At 40.6% G+C, this 12,322-nt stretch overlaps 1 protein-coding gene across 11 annotated transcripts in view; it reads left to right on the top strand.

Annotated features, from left to right (window-relative positions):
* SDCCAG8 (SHH signaling and ciliogenesis regulator SDCCAG8) overlaps nucleotides 1-12,322 on the top strand; it is a 233,027-nt gene that overhangs the window by 5,630 nt on the left and 215,075 nt on the right. For 10 of the 11 annotated variants that reach the window (XR_013449816.1, XR_013449814.1, XR_004918751.2 and 7 more), the window contains exons 2-4: nucleotides 7,262-7,414; nucleotides 8,133-8,218; nucleotides 11,330-11,443. Coding sequence is in view for 5 of the 11 variants with exons in the window: in XM_036096993.2 (XP_035952886.2) it covers nucleotides 7,262-7,414; nucleotides 8,133-8,218; nucleotides 11,330-11,443 (353 nt within the window). In the remaining 6 variants the exon portion in view is untranslated. The remainder of the gene's footprint in view (nucleotides 1-7,261; nucleotides 7,415-8,132; nucleotides 8,219-11,329; nucleotides 11,444-12,322) is intronic. The other variant, XR_013449815.1, reaches the window with a different exon arrangement.

Here is a 12,322-nt window from a genome sequence, read left to right as displayed (position 1 = left end):
TTTCTTTGTAAATTGCCCTAGTTTGAGAAAACCAAAGATAATATTGATATATTTTACTTATATATGATTGACACATCTACCCAAATCCTACAAAGTGTTTTGGTTTTGTTTTTTGTTTTTTCCCTTCCAGGGAAGGGCTCACATCTGTAGAAGGCCTGCGTTAATCTTACTTGCCAATACTGTAGTCACTGAGCTAGCCAGCAGTGATATCATCTGGACTTTTCATAAACTTAAGAAAACATGTGTGCAATTTAAGTAAAGTTCTTTTTCTCAGTTTTACTTATCAAACTTGTATTTCTTCTTTTTGTTTTTGCTTTTCTTGAGTGTTTTCTTAATGTTTTTATATTCTTTGCCATGTACACTGTATGTGCATAAACACATGCGTGCGTGTGCACACACATACTCCACAGCTAGTGTTTGCTTATTGGTTTGTTTTACTATCAGCCTTACTGTGACCAAGACAGGCAACAATGTAATAAAGCCCCTGGAAGCATTGATTATGAAATGAGAAAATTATTTTGGTATTTCAGTGCAGACTGCAACAACTCTCTCTTCTCAGAATTAAAGAAATGGAACGGTTTGGCTATTAATAAATAAGGATTGGGAATGCAAATGAAATTAGTAAACAGCTGAGTTTATTTTTTTGTTAATAAAATTTAGATTACATATATTCATTTTTTTTGTTTTATCTGCTGTAATGGCTTTTCTTAGTAGTTTTAACTGTTATGACCATTTTTTAACCAGAATAACAAAAGCTAGTAGATTCCCATTTTTCCTTCCCCACAACTGATGAGGTAAAATAGGCAAAGGACCGGACTTAGCAGCCAGAAAAGAAAAGCCAGTAAAAACTGATTTTATAAGTAAATAGTCATCCTTAGAATAATTTAGAACCAAAACAGTGGTTCAGTGTTATGAAATTGTAAGGGCATTTTCACATGTTCTTGGGCAGAAAAGGGGATTAAGTTAATTCCAAGCTATTGAGATACTGAGAATAATTATATTTTCTCTTGGGATGTTTATAAATGTATGCTCTGATCACTTCCCCAGTATGTGCTGAGGTTTTCTACCTTTTCACTTAGTGATACTCCTCTCAGGGTCAAAAGGTACAGAAAGTAGCTTGTAATGGGCTCGTGCACTTGGCCAAAGCAATCTTGATGGGCGGGGTGGGCGGGCAGGGTGTTCTCCATCAAGACCCACTAGAATATTTATAGGGACGATCACCTAAGGTGGCTCTGAAAGATGGGCTTTGAAGGGTAACTATTGCTTCATGTGTTAGGCCTTGAAACAGTATGAAGCTAAATATGAATTTCAAGTTCTTGATTACAGCAGGTATAACACTCTCCTAACACCTGGATCAGAAGTGCCCCTCATGGCAGTGGTGGTCGTGGTTTGTGCGCTGTGGCTGACCAGCTCCCTGTCCTGCCCATTTTTCATTAAGAGGTGGCTGTAGTTATAATGTAGTAATGCGGGAAACCTCTCCTCAATTCTGACATGGTCGATAATGCTGCTGTAAACATCAGGGAGCATGTACCCCTTCAAATCTGTATTTTTGTATCCTCTGGGTTAATACCGAGTAGTGCAATTGACATAATTAAAGGTAGAGAACAAACTGAGGTTTGATGGAGGGAGGTGGGTGGGGGATGGACTAGATAGGTGATGAGTATTAAGGAGGGCACTTTGTCATGTGATGAGCACTGGATGTTGTATGTAAGTGATGAATCACTGAATTGTACTCCTGAAACCAGTATTGCACTGTATGTTACCTAACTAGAAATTAAATAAAAATTTGGAAAAAAAAACATCCAAACCTGAACACTAGCTATCCTGTTTTATTTATCTAAATCACTGGTTCTCAACCAGGGTTGATTTTTCCACCCAGGGGTCATTTGGTAATGTACAGAGACATTTTCGGTTGTCACAACTGGTGGGGGGGGGGGTTGGTTTCTACTGGCATCTAGTGGGTAGAGGCGAGGGAAGCTGCTATATACGCACAACACAGCTCCTTATAATAAAGAACTATTGGGTGCAAATGTCAAGAGTGCTAGGCTGGGAAACCGCGATCTAGAAGTAGCAAGGCTTTGCTCATAACCTTTGTTCTACAAGAATCATACTTGAGAGTAATTACAGTTAAGGATACTGATTGTCCTGGCTGGTGATTTTACCCATGTTCTGCCAGTCTGCCTAGGATTACTTCTTTATCAGTGGAAAGTGACGGGTGCATAAATCCTTCCAGTTGGTGCCCAAAACATACCTGGTGTATCCTTCGTAATGTATATAGCCCATCTCCTTGATTTGCCAGCATCCACACATCCTCAATGACCTTCCGGCCACTGCTTTCTTAAGACGTTGACATTCTTGTTCAGATTATCTTTCACTCCCGGCACCAACCTCTTTAGCACATTTTTCGGCTATTAGAGTCTTTTCTTTTATGATAGAATTTTTTTAGATTTTTTTCACTTCTGCACATTACTTTTAATCCCCTTTGCTGTTGTAATTGTCATTTCCAAGGCTGGCTTTGTCTGACTTCAGATTAGACTGTTTTTATCTTGGTTGTCCTAGCTGTCAGTCCCCTAGTAAACAGTGACAGCAATCTTCTGAACTAGCTGAGGCCCAGTCAAGTGTGGACAGACACATATATCTCTTATCTTGCTGCGGTGTCATTTTCCTGCTTGTCTGCCCTGGTCTCGGCTTGTTTTAAGAACTGCGGTGCCTCTCTCGTCTCAGCCTAGGGAGGTATTACATGGTTTCTCAGAGACAGCTGGGCGCTGCCTGGGGAGTGTTTCCCCCACCCAGACACTGGGGTAATTCTTGTTCACATCTCCCGTGCAGATGGAGAATGGAGACATGAATAATTCACGGTCTGTATATAAGTGATGATACTACCTAGACTGGGACATATTTGTCTTTTGTTCAAAAACCCTTGGTGAAGAGAGGCCTGATGGTGACCTGGGAGAGAGAATGGGGAAGGGGGAGAACTGGACTACAAAAATGATTAAGACAGACTGAAATGGGCCAACAGTCAGCAGCTTGCTCACTTTTGGTGCTCATTGTACTGATTGATGTTCGGATAGTGGACCTCCAGAAATATTATTTACTTACCTTTATGTTCCTGTGATGCTTTGGGATTCAGAGGTCCTATTTGGGTTTGTAATGATAATTAAGTTTATTTTCAGGCCATGGTTGGTGCTGGGGAGAAGAAATCAGGATGCATTGTGAACTACTCTTACTGTGCTCTCTGGAGAGAAGGGGAAATGAGTATTCTTTCCGTCTCTTGCTATGGACGGATAAAGTTTGCCCACTCGCAATGGGTCAGGAAATGATAACTAGAAACCTCCTGTCTAATCCGGTTTGTAGCAGATAGTGGCATGTGGGGTGTAGTGTTCTCTGTAAGGACTGTAAGGCCTTCAGTGGCAGTGGTTCCAGCTGAAGAGCAATAGGGTTTCATCTGTTTTGCACCATCTAAGCATTATTATTCCTCAGGATTAACTGTTTGTCTGTTACAGTGTATAATTATGTTGCTATGTATACACTTGAAGAGCATTTAGAGTGTTTTGAAATATACTATTGAAATGACAAAAATATCACTTACCTCCTTAGTTTTAGTTTTAGGACACAGTTCTTGCAAATTCCCTGTCTTCCTCTCTGATCCTAGTTAACTGAAGTCAGTGATTGCAAAAAACGCCCATATCTTGGGTATCACTTTTCCTCGGGATAGTTGTTGGTTTCAGTATCTCACTATTTCACGTAACTGTTTTCATAGTATAATTTTAACACGTAGTCTTTGAATGTCATAAATTCTAAAAGAGTAAAGAAGAATATTGAAAAAGGGGTTAAATGGGCTCATGAAACTCTCCCATCATTGTAATCTGATAAAAGAACTCTACATATAGAGATCTTCAACTGTGCATTTTTTCCAGATTTCCTTTCTTTTTCCTAATATAGCTTATTAGCTTTTAGTCAAATGGGGTTTTAAATAAATAATTATCCTTTATCTTAGAAGTAAAATCATTTCATAGCTCCACAGAGCATACTTTTAATGTTAGTCAAGCCCTCTATTTCCTTTTTAATGGATGTAATAAAGATAAGTGCTTTATTCATAGATTTACGGGTGTAAATCTATGAATAAAGCTCTGTGAACTAAATTTCTTATCATATAACACTTTGATTTTCCTTTTCCATTAACAAATCTCTTTAGAAAATACTAAATTGTTGGAAAACTACTGCTACTTCTTATTTTGCTAAAACCAGGAATGTGTCTTATCCGGGTTTTTCTTAAACTCATGATGAGTAAAAACAAAACAAAAAAACACCAAACCACCCCAAAAAACAAAACTCATGATGACTAAGAGGAGGCCACACTTGGTTAGTATTCAGCTCCAAATGCCTGTCAGATAAAGGTCTGTGTGGAAATAGGATTGGTGTGTAGAAAGAAATGTAGCGATAAATTCAGTGAGTCTCTTGTGTAGTTAGTAATAAAATTTCACTGTTGAACCCTGACCTGAAAGACCTGTTTTCTTTAGTTTAATCAGGAAATGAAAGGAGTTGCTCTAAGTGAACAACCTATGTCAGATATTTTGTAGCATAGAGTAGTATATTTTTTTCTACTGAGTTACAGTTACTTTTTCTGTTCTAAACTTTGAAATTAATGAGCTTGGAGAAAATAATATCTGTTTCTCAAGGTCCTGTAGTATATATGTTTGTAAATGTATTTTCATCCATGACTGGTAATGAAAAGATCGTTGTTTTGTAGCTTTCTTAGGGTTCCCATATAGGTAGCAAAGATGAGGAGCTTTTCTCCTGAGGACACAAGAAGAAATAGACCTATGTTGTCAAAGAAGAGCAAGAAGAGCAAGACTGTCATTGGCCATCATTGTTTTGAATTGTTCTTCTTAGGGAAAGTACCATTTCCTCCCCTTGAAGATCTTAAATATTGTTTCAATGGAGTCCATTTTGAAATAGATAATAGGGCACCTGGGTGGCTCAGTCGCTTAGGTGTCTGCCTTCGGCTTAGGTAATGACCTCAGGGTCCTGGGATCTAGCCCTGTGTCAGACTCCCTGCTCAGTGGGGAGTCTGCTTCTCCCTCTACCCCTGTCCCCCCACTCCACTCATGCATGTGCGCATTCTCTGTCTCTCAAATATATAAATAAAATCTTTAAAAGGAAAAGAAATAGGGGCACCTGGGTGGCTCAGTCGGTTAAGCATCTGCCTTCAGCTCAGGTCATGATACCAGGGTCCTGGGATCTAGCCCTGCATGGGGCTCACTGCCCAGCAGGGAGTCTGCTTCTCCATCTGCCCCTCCCCCTGCTCAAGCACTCTGTCTCTCTCTCGCTGTCTCTCAAATAAATATATGAAATCTTTAAAAAAATAAGACATTAAAAAAATTAAAAAAATAAATAGATGATAGATGTAGATGAATTTGCATGGGAATTCATCTTTTTCTAACATACATTTCCCTCTTAGATATATGTAGGTGCTTGGTAAATTAATGAGTGAATTAAAAAATAACTTGCAAATACAGATGTCAAAATTTGAACAGCATGACTGAAATCTGGGTCCCCGCTCTAACGTGCAAGGAACAATTTTTGTTAATGTTTTCTAAATTGGAACCAGTGAATTTAATCCTAAGAGATTAGCAGAAACAACAAGTTTAAATGGAAAAAAATAAATGGACCTTGATTAATGAAATTACCGATTGATTGCCGGGCTCTCTGGTTGTTAGACATGTAAAAATATCCATAAAGTAGGATAGAATTCTCAGTAATGCCATTACCAGTGTCATTAGTATAGTTCTGTTTTTAATGTAAGACTTGGATCCTTTGCTGAAAACGTTTTTGGGTATTTCACTGGATAATTATTTCAGTTCTCTGTTGCTGCATAACAAACCACTGTAAAGCCTGGTGGCTGACAGCAACAGCTAAAGGCATTTGGGTTGACTGGACACAGCAGGACAGTTCTTCCTGTCTCTTTCATGCCTTTGCAGTGAGATGGCCTCGGGCCATCTGGACGCTCCCCTGGGCTGTCAGCGGTGCTGGGCTTCTCTCCTTCCCCATGTGCTCTCAGGGCCTCTCCTCGCCACATGGCTCCGCCACAATCTCTCCAGCAGGGTAGGCAGGCTTCCTACTTAGTGGCTTAGGGATCATAAAAACAAGCATTCCAGGAGGGAGGAAGCAGAAGCTACCAGACATTTAAAATATGAAGCCTGGGGGCACCTGGGTGGCTCAGTCAGTTAAGCTCCCTACTCTTGGTTTCCTCAGGTCATGATCTCGGGGTCATGGAATTGAGCCCTGAGTGGGCTCCACACTCAGCGGGAAGTCTGCTTGTCCCTCTCCCTCCCCTGCTGCCCCTCCCCCTTCACGTGTGCACGGTGGGCACTTATGAGCACATGTGTCCTCGTGTGCATGCTTGCTCTCTCTCTCAAATAAAATAAATGTAAAGAAAAAAAAAATGAAACCTGGTCTGGCATGGTGTAACTTCTCCTGCATTCTCTTTGCAAGTTACCCAACTTAGTTTCAACTTGGGAGGGGACAAGGGTAGAGGCCGGGGGGGTTGTGGGGGCACTATTTGGAGAGATGAACTACTATAGTATAATATACCGTAAGATACTTCATTTTAGGCTGTACTGTTAAGTAAGTGCTAGTGAGTTTAAGCTTCAATTCTAGGGGTGGTGAGGTCCATTAACCAAGAATCTCTACAAGTGTGTAGTCAGCCAGCAGGACATAGGAAGGACTACACTGCAGAGGCGGGCACTAAAAGCACTTCATTCAGCCCTTCCAGTCTTGATCAAAACTAGGCCAGGCGGTCGGCTGTCTCTCAGTCGAGGAGGGACATCTGGCTTACAGGGGCAAGTAGGCTTCCCTGGGCAGGAACTTGGTGTGGTGGAGTCCCTGTTGCTAGTTCTGCCCACCACCCCAGTATCTCAAGAAGGGGAAAGGGAGCCCTTTCTGGGGTGGGGTTAGTGTTTGGAGGGTGCGGTGGGGAGGAGCTATCCTATTCTAGCCTCCTTGGCAGGAGCTGTAGATGATGACTATCCCCCACTGACGTGTCAGGGAACTTAGAGATCATCAGGTCTCACCTCTGACCCACGAACTTCATCTCTCTCTTCCTCAGCACTGTCCTCAGCAAGCTAGAAACAAATCTCTGCATTTTTCCATAAAGTATAAGACACATTTGGTTCTCCTTTAGGCACTGCCCTTTGGAGTAAGTGTTCACATAGCCGTTCAGACTTCACAGGCCCTGATTTTCATCACATTGTTGTTGCAGAACGTGCGAATAGAAGCATTCACCAACTGCAGTGTGCGCTGAGAGACGGTGATGTCAGTGTTGGAGAAGGTGCCCTGGATGCCACGTGTGGTAATGGTGTGGAAAATGAGGATCCTGGGATGGCTTGGCATGAACTGCAACACAGCCAAGCCGGTGAGTGTGAATGGATGTCAGTCCTAGTCTGAATGACACACTGTGACTATTTTAAGCTCCTCCGTAGAGTAAGGACTCCAGGCTGTCCGCTGCTCTGCAGGTGGGATTTTCTTCCTGAAACACAAATCAGCTGGTACAATTCCCTTGCTGAATATTTTTCCTTTGACTTCGTGGTGCCTATAGGCTGAAGTCCAAAATCCTTTGTATGTCATAGCAATATTTTCTTCTTCTTTCTTCTTAAGATGGCTCCAAGCTACCTCTCCAGCCTCATATTTCTATCCTCCTCCCCACTATCCAGCCACATTCTAGTCATAGCAACCTACTCACCCGGCTTCTATGCTTATGCTATCCCTTCTAACTGGGATTTTTCTCATCCTTTTTTGCTTGGTAATCTTCTGTTCATCCTTCCCAGTGTTAACTCCTCTGTAATGTAAAAACAGGCATGATTAGGTGCTTTCTCTTCTTATAGCACTGTGGATAGCTGTAGATCTACATGGGAACTTATTACATAGTTTTATATCTGTCAGTGTATCTCTCTTGGCTTTTAAGTGGTAGAGCTTTTCTCCTGTTTGCCTTTGGATCCCCAGTCCATTGCACAGTTGTTGATACATAAAACATGTTTACACTATGTTTGTTAGATGGATAGAAGCATGGATGGGTGATGATAAGCCATGGATCCATGGGAAGGCTAATGAAACCCATTGTGTTTGCTCCGCAGTCAATCAACTCAAAGCTTTGTTGCGCCAACAGGCAGCTAAGGAAAGTGAGGTGTCTCCATCAAGAAGACGAAATGTGTCCCCTCTGGTGTGTATCAACATTTGCAACCTGACAAGAGCATTGTCTTTCTAACTACGTTTTTTTTTTTAAGATTTTATTTAGAGAGAAAAGGCATGAATGGGGGGAGGGGGAAAGGGAGAAGGAGAGAATCTCAAGCAGACTCCACGCTCAGTGCAGAGTCTGACACGGGGCTTGATCTCACAACCCTGAGATCATGACCTGAGCCGAAATCAAGAGTCGGACGCTTAACCGACTGAGCCACCCAGGCACCTCTCTAAGTATGTTTTAACTCTACAGTGTCGTTTCAGTAGTATATGTTCTTGACAAATTCTGAGCAGGACATTCTAATAGCATAAAGCATTAAAAGAAATGATCTCCCTTCTGATTATTTTGGCTGAAGAGAGACTTCCATGGCAAAGGGAATCCTGAGTTTTAAATTTATCATTCACTTGAAAAATGCAAGTGAGGAAACCGTTTGCAGAATTTACTTTGCAACTGTTAGCAAATATAAAAGAAAAGGAACACTCTATGGAAAAGAGTAGCTGTTTCTTTTTTACGGGGTCATATCGATATCCTATCATTTTTAGAATTTACTTAATTATATTTCTAGCTGTCCTCTGTAATATTTATTTTGAACGTCAAAGCCAAAGTATATAATCTTATTCTGCATTTTAAAATACATGGTTACAAAAATGCACAATGTGAGAAGCTATATTTTTTTCTGAAGTTGTTTTTTATTGCCATTGCTTTGACAGAGTGAATTATTCCCAACTGAAGCGATGTGGTATGCTAAAGCCTGAGATAGATGGGAGGGGGGATAGGTATGAGGGAAGGATTTGGCCAGGTTTAAATGATCAAAATAATGGTCTAGGCCTTAGGTCTATCTGGGCCTATTACTTACTTTCTAGAAGGATATTATGCCTCACAGTGTTTCTGTAATAATAAGATAAGAGTATATACTTAAAATTCTTTAGAAACAACGCAATCTGACACAAATCTAATGTGTCATAGTAGCAGTAACTACCTTGCATTTTCAATGTGTGCGACACTTGGATGCCAAGGCTCCATTGTAGAAACTGTGGAGACATGTCACTTTACTCACAGCTGAAATGTCATAACCATACCCCCATATTAACACTTCATTCCAGCCTGATGCATACCTTCATGCTTGATTCCCACTTTAGAGACATGTACTGCATACCCATGTTCAATATTTATGGCTATCAATTATAATTTTAATACCTGGCTTCTAGAATGCTCTTTGGCACACAGTGGGTAGAGTACTTTCAAGACTAGTAGATGAAGTTGCTGTATCTGTCGAATGCTCAGGCATGCTCATTAGCATTTTAAAGATACAACCAAGCAGTGATACTACAGAGCTGGTTGAATCTGGGTAGCAGGGGGAGGCTTACCAAGAGCATCATCAGTTCAGCATACGCAGTATATACTTTACAAGTCCCCTACCGGTCTGTTTATATGGAGCTATGTGGAGGGATGCAACTTAGACTCTGAATGTGCATAGCCCACACGGAATGATTACAAGCCATAATGATAATAAGCAGTGTTTGATGGTTTAGAAACACTTTAGATGCACTTTCTTCTTTTTTTTTTAAGATTTTATTTATTTATTTGAGAGAGAGAGAGTGAGCATGTGAGCAGGAGGAAGAGCAGATGGGGACGGAGAGGGAAGAGGGAAAGAATCTGAAGCAGGCTCTGCATTCAGCGTAGAGCTGACTTGGGGCTCGATCTCACAACCCCGAGATCATGACCTGAGCTGAAACCAAGAGCCAGACGCCCACTGACTGAGGCACCCAGGGGCTCTCGTTTGCACTTTCATAGCCATATGACATACCCGAAACACGTGGCTCTGTTGACAGTGAAACTGAGACACTGTTGAGATGCAGAACATATCCACGTATTATTACTTATGTTTTTGAAATGTGGCTATCCAGACTATAATAAACCCTTCAAAATATATACAGGTGATTTCATTTTCCACTCAGTATTAGCTTGTGGTTTTTGTGTTTTTTTTTGTTTGTTTTTTTACATAGACTGTCCTGTATGTACCCACAGTAATATTTAATTCTTATTTGCCTATGTTCTGGACCCATTTCTATTAATATAAAATTATTATAATTAATTGCTTTCTATTCACCAGAGAAAATCCATTGTATTAAAGTTACTTTGGTTTTTAAATTTCTTACATATGCCAAAAAACAAAACTCTACTTAATTATTCTGCCACGAGAGCTGGTCCTTTGTTGTTAGGAATTTCTAGCAGACAGAGAAACAATGATCAGGTATCTCATCTCGAGCTTTCTCTGGGTTCATTTCACTGGTTGACACTCATTCTTCCTCCCTGATTTCCTCTTTTCCTTAAAAAATATCATGGAATGATAAATGATTCTAGAAACCACGTTATAATCATTTGAGGAGAAGGTAGGGTGTACATTAAAGTCAATGCAGGAATGCTGCAGAGGTACAGAGAATTAACACTTTTTCTGAGGTCTATTCACTGGATTCCTGGTGCAAGATAGCTGCCAGTTTCCTGAGGGTCCTGCTTTAGCACCCTAGGCTTGGCGGCTCTGTGCTCCAGACCAGCATAGTCACAAATTGCCTAGGGTCAAAAATCAAAAACCACACTTTGCTAACGTACTCCTTTGTGGATAGAATTTTACCTCGTGGACACACCTGGCAGCAAACCCTTGTCTAAAGAAACCCTTCAGTAGGCAGCTGTTCTGCAATTTTAGCTAGCAGTGCTCCCGCATGGTGGTTTCTTGAATAGAGTTGTCCATTTATCTCCCCATTGCTGACTGGGGTGTCACATTTCCAGATGGCTCTGATAGGCAGTTCATCCCAAGCCAATGAGACTACCCCAGCATTTTTCCATTAGCCACAAACTTTTTATAACCACTTTCACTTTCCATCTTTTAAAAAAAGGTATTCATATCCCTGAATCTTATCTGTCTGTGGAATTTATAGGATAGAGAAATAAATACTATTGGCCACAATGTGATCTACCCTATGTTTATATGACATCAGTACTAAATTGAGTATGGAGGTGGTATGGTGGTATTACCTGATTCTTTGCTAAATCCAAACATGCTTAATTTGTTTTTGTTTTTGTTTTTTGCCTTAGAGGTCATCAGAGTATGAGGAAGCCAGTATCCCTACTGTATACAATCTCGTTCCTATCATCAATGACCAGTCTCAATACATTCATCATTTAGAGGCAGAAGTCAAGTTCTGCAAGGTAAGTTTCTCATTAAAAATTTAACCGTAACTAAATTAAAGTTTCTATTAATGATACCTTATATGAACACTTGCTATTATTAGTCTTCATGTGTATTGCGATACATTAACAATTGTCATGTTTACATCTTTGAAAAGACTGATATGTTACAGGGGCTTCCCATGCTGGGGAATGATACTCCTGACCTTGCCATTTCTGATTGCTTCATTTCCCAGTGGACCATAACTGTGTCTAATCTAATATTTTGATAATATGCTCTCTTGTTTCAGAGTTTTTGCTTTCCACCCCATGTTCTTTAGCCCAGCTGATGGGGAATGCTTTGGAATGGTAATACCAGTCACTCTTCCACACTTGTCAACCTAGTGAAGCTCTCCTACAGCAACCAGCAATTCTAAACTGCTGACGAAATCCACTCCAGTGTCAGTGAAGGTTCTTACCTTAGCTTTGAGTGAGAATGGCCCATGGGGGTACTGATAACAATGATCAAGAAACCAAATGTGTCCTCTGCAGCTTGTAACACCAGAGGCTCATGTTTACTTACTCAACTGAGGCAGTTTAGTAAGGTCCTTAATGCCGTTGGAGCCTTTATGCCTCTCCCAACTACGTGCTTTAGTTTTCCTTCCTTTTTTTATTCAGTATCAATATATCATATTTTTTACATTTTGGTTCCTCTTCAAAGGTGCAAGGCTTCAGAAACCTTTAGACATTTCATGGTTCTGACGTTTCCAAGAAGTTCCCGATCTTAGCATGTCTTTGTTCTTGGAGGATACAATCATTATTGCACAAGTTTTCTTGGATTACCAAAAAGGCTGAAATAATATCCTAGGATTGATTCCCTTAACAAGCTCCTGTTAATCTCTAAGATGCTATGGAAAAAAC

Source organism: Halichoerus grypus, chromosome 7 (assembly GCF_964656455.1).
Source record: "Halichoerus grypus chromosome 7, mHalGry1.hap1.1, whole genome shotgun sequence".
NCBI classification, from domain to species: domain Eukaryota; kingdom Metazoa; phylum Chordata; class Mammalia; order Carnivora; family Phocidae; genus Halichoerus; species Halichoerus grypus.
This window is presented reverse-complemented; position numbering and strand designations above follow the sequence as displayed.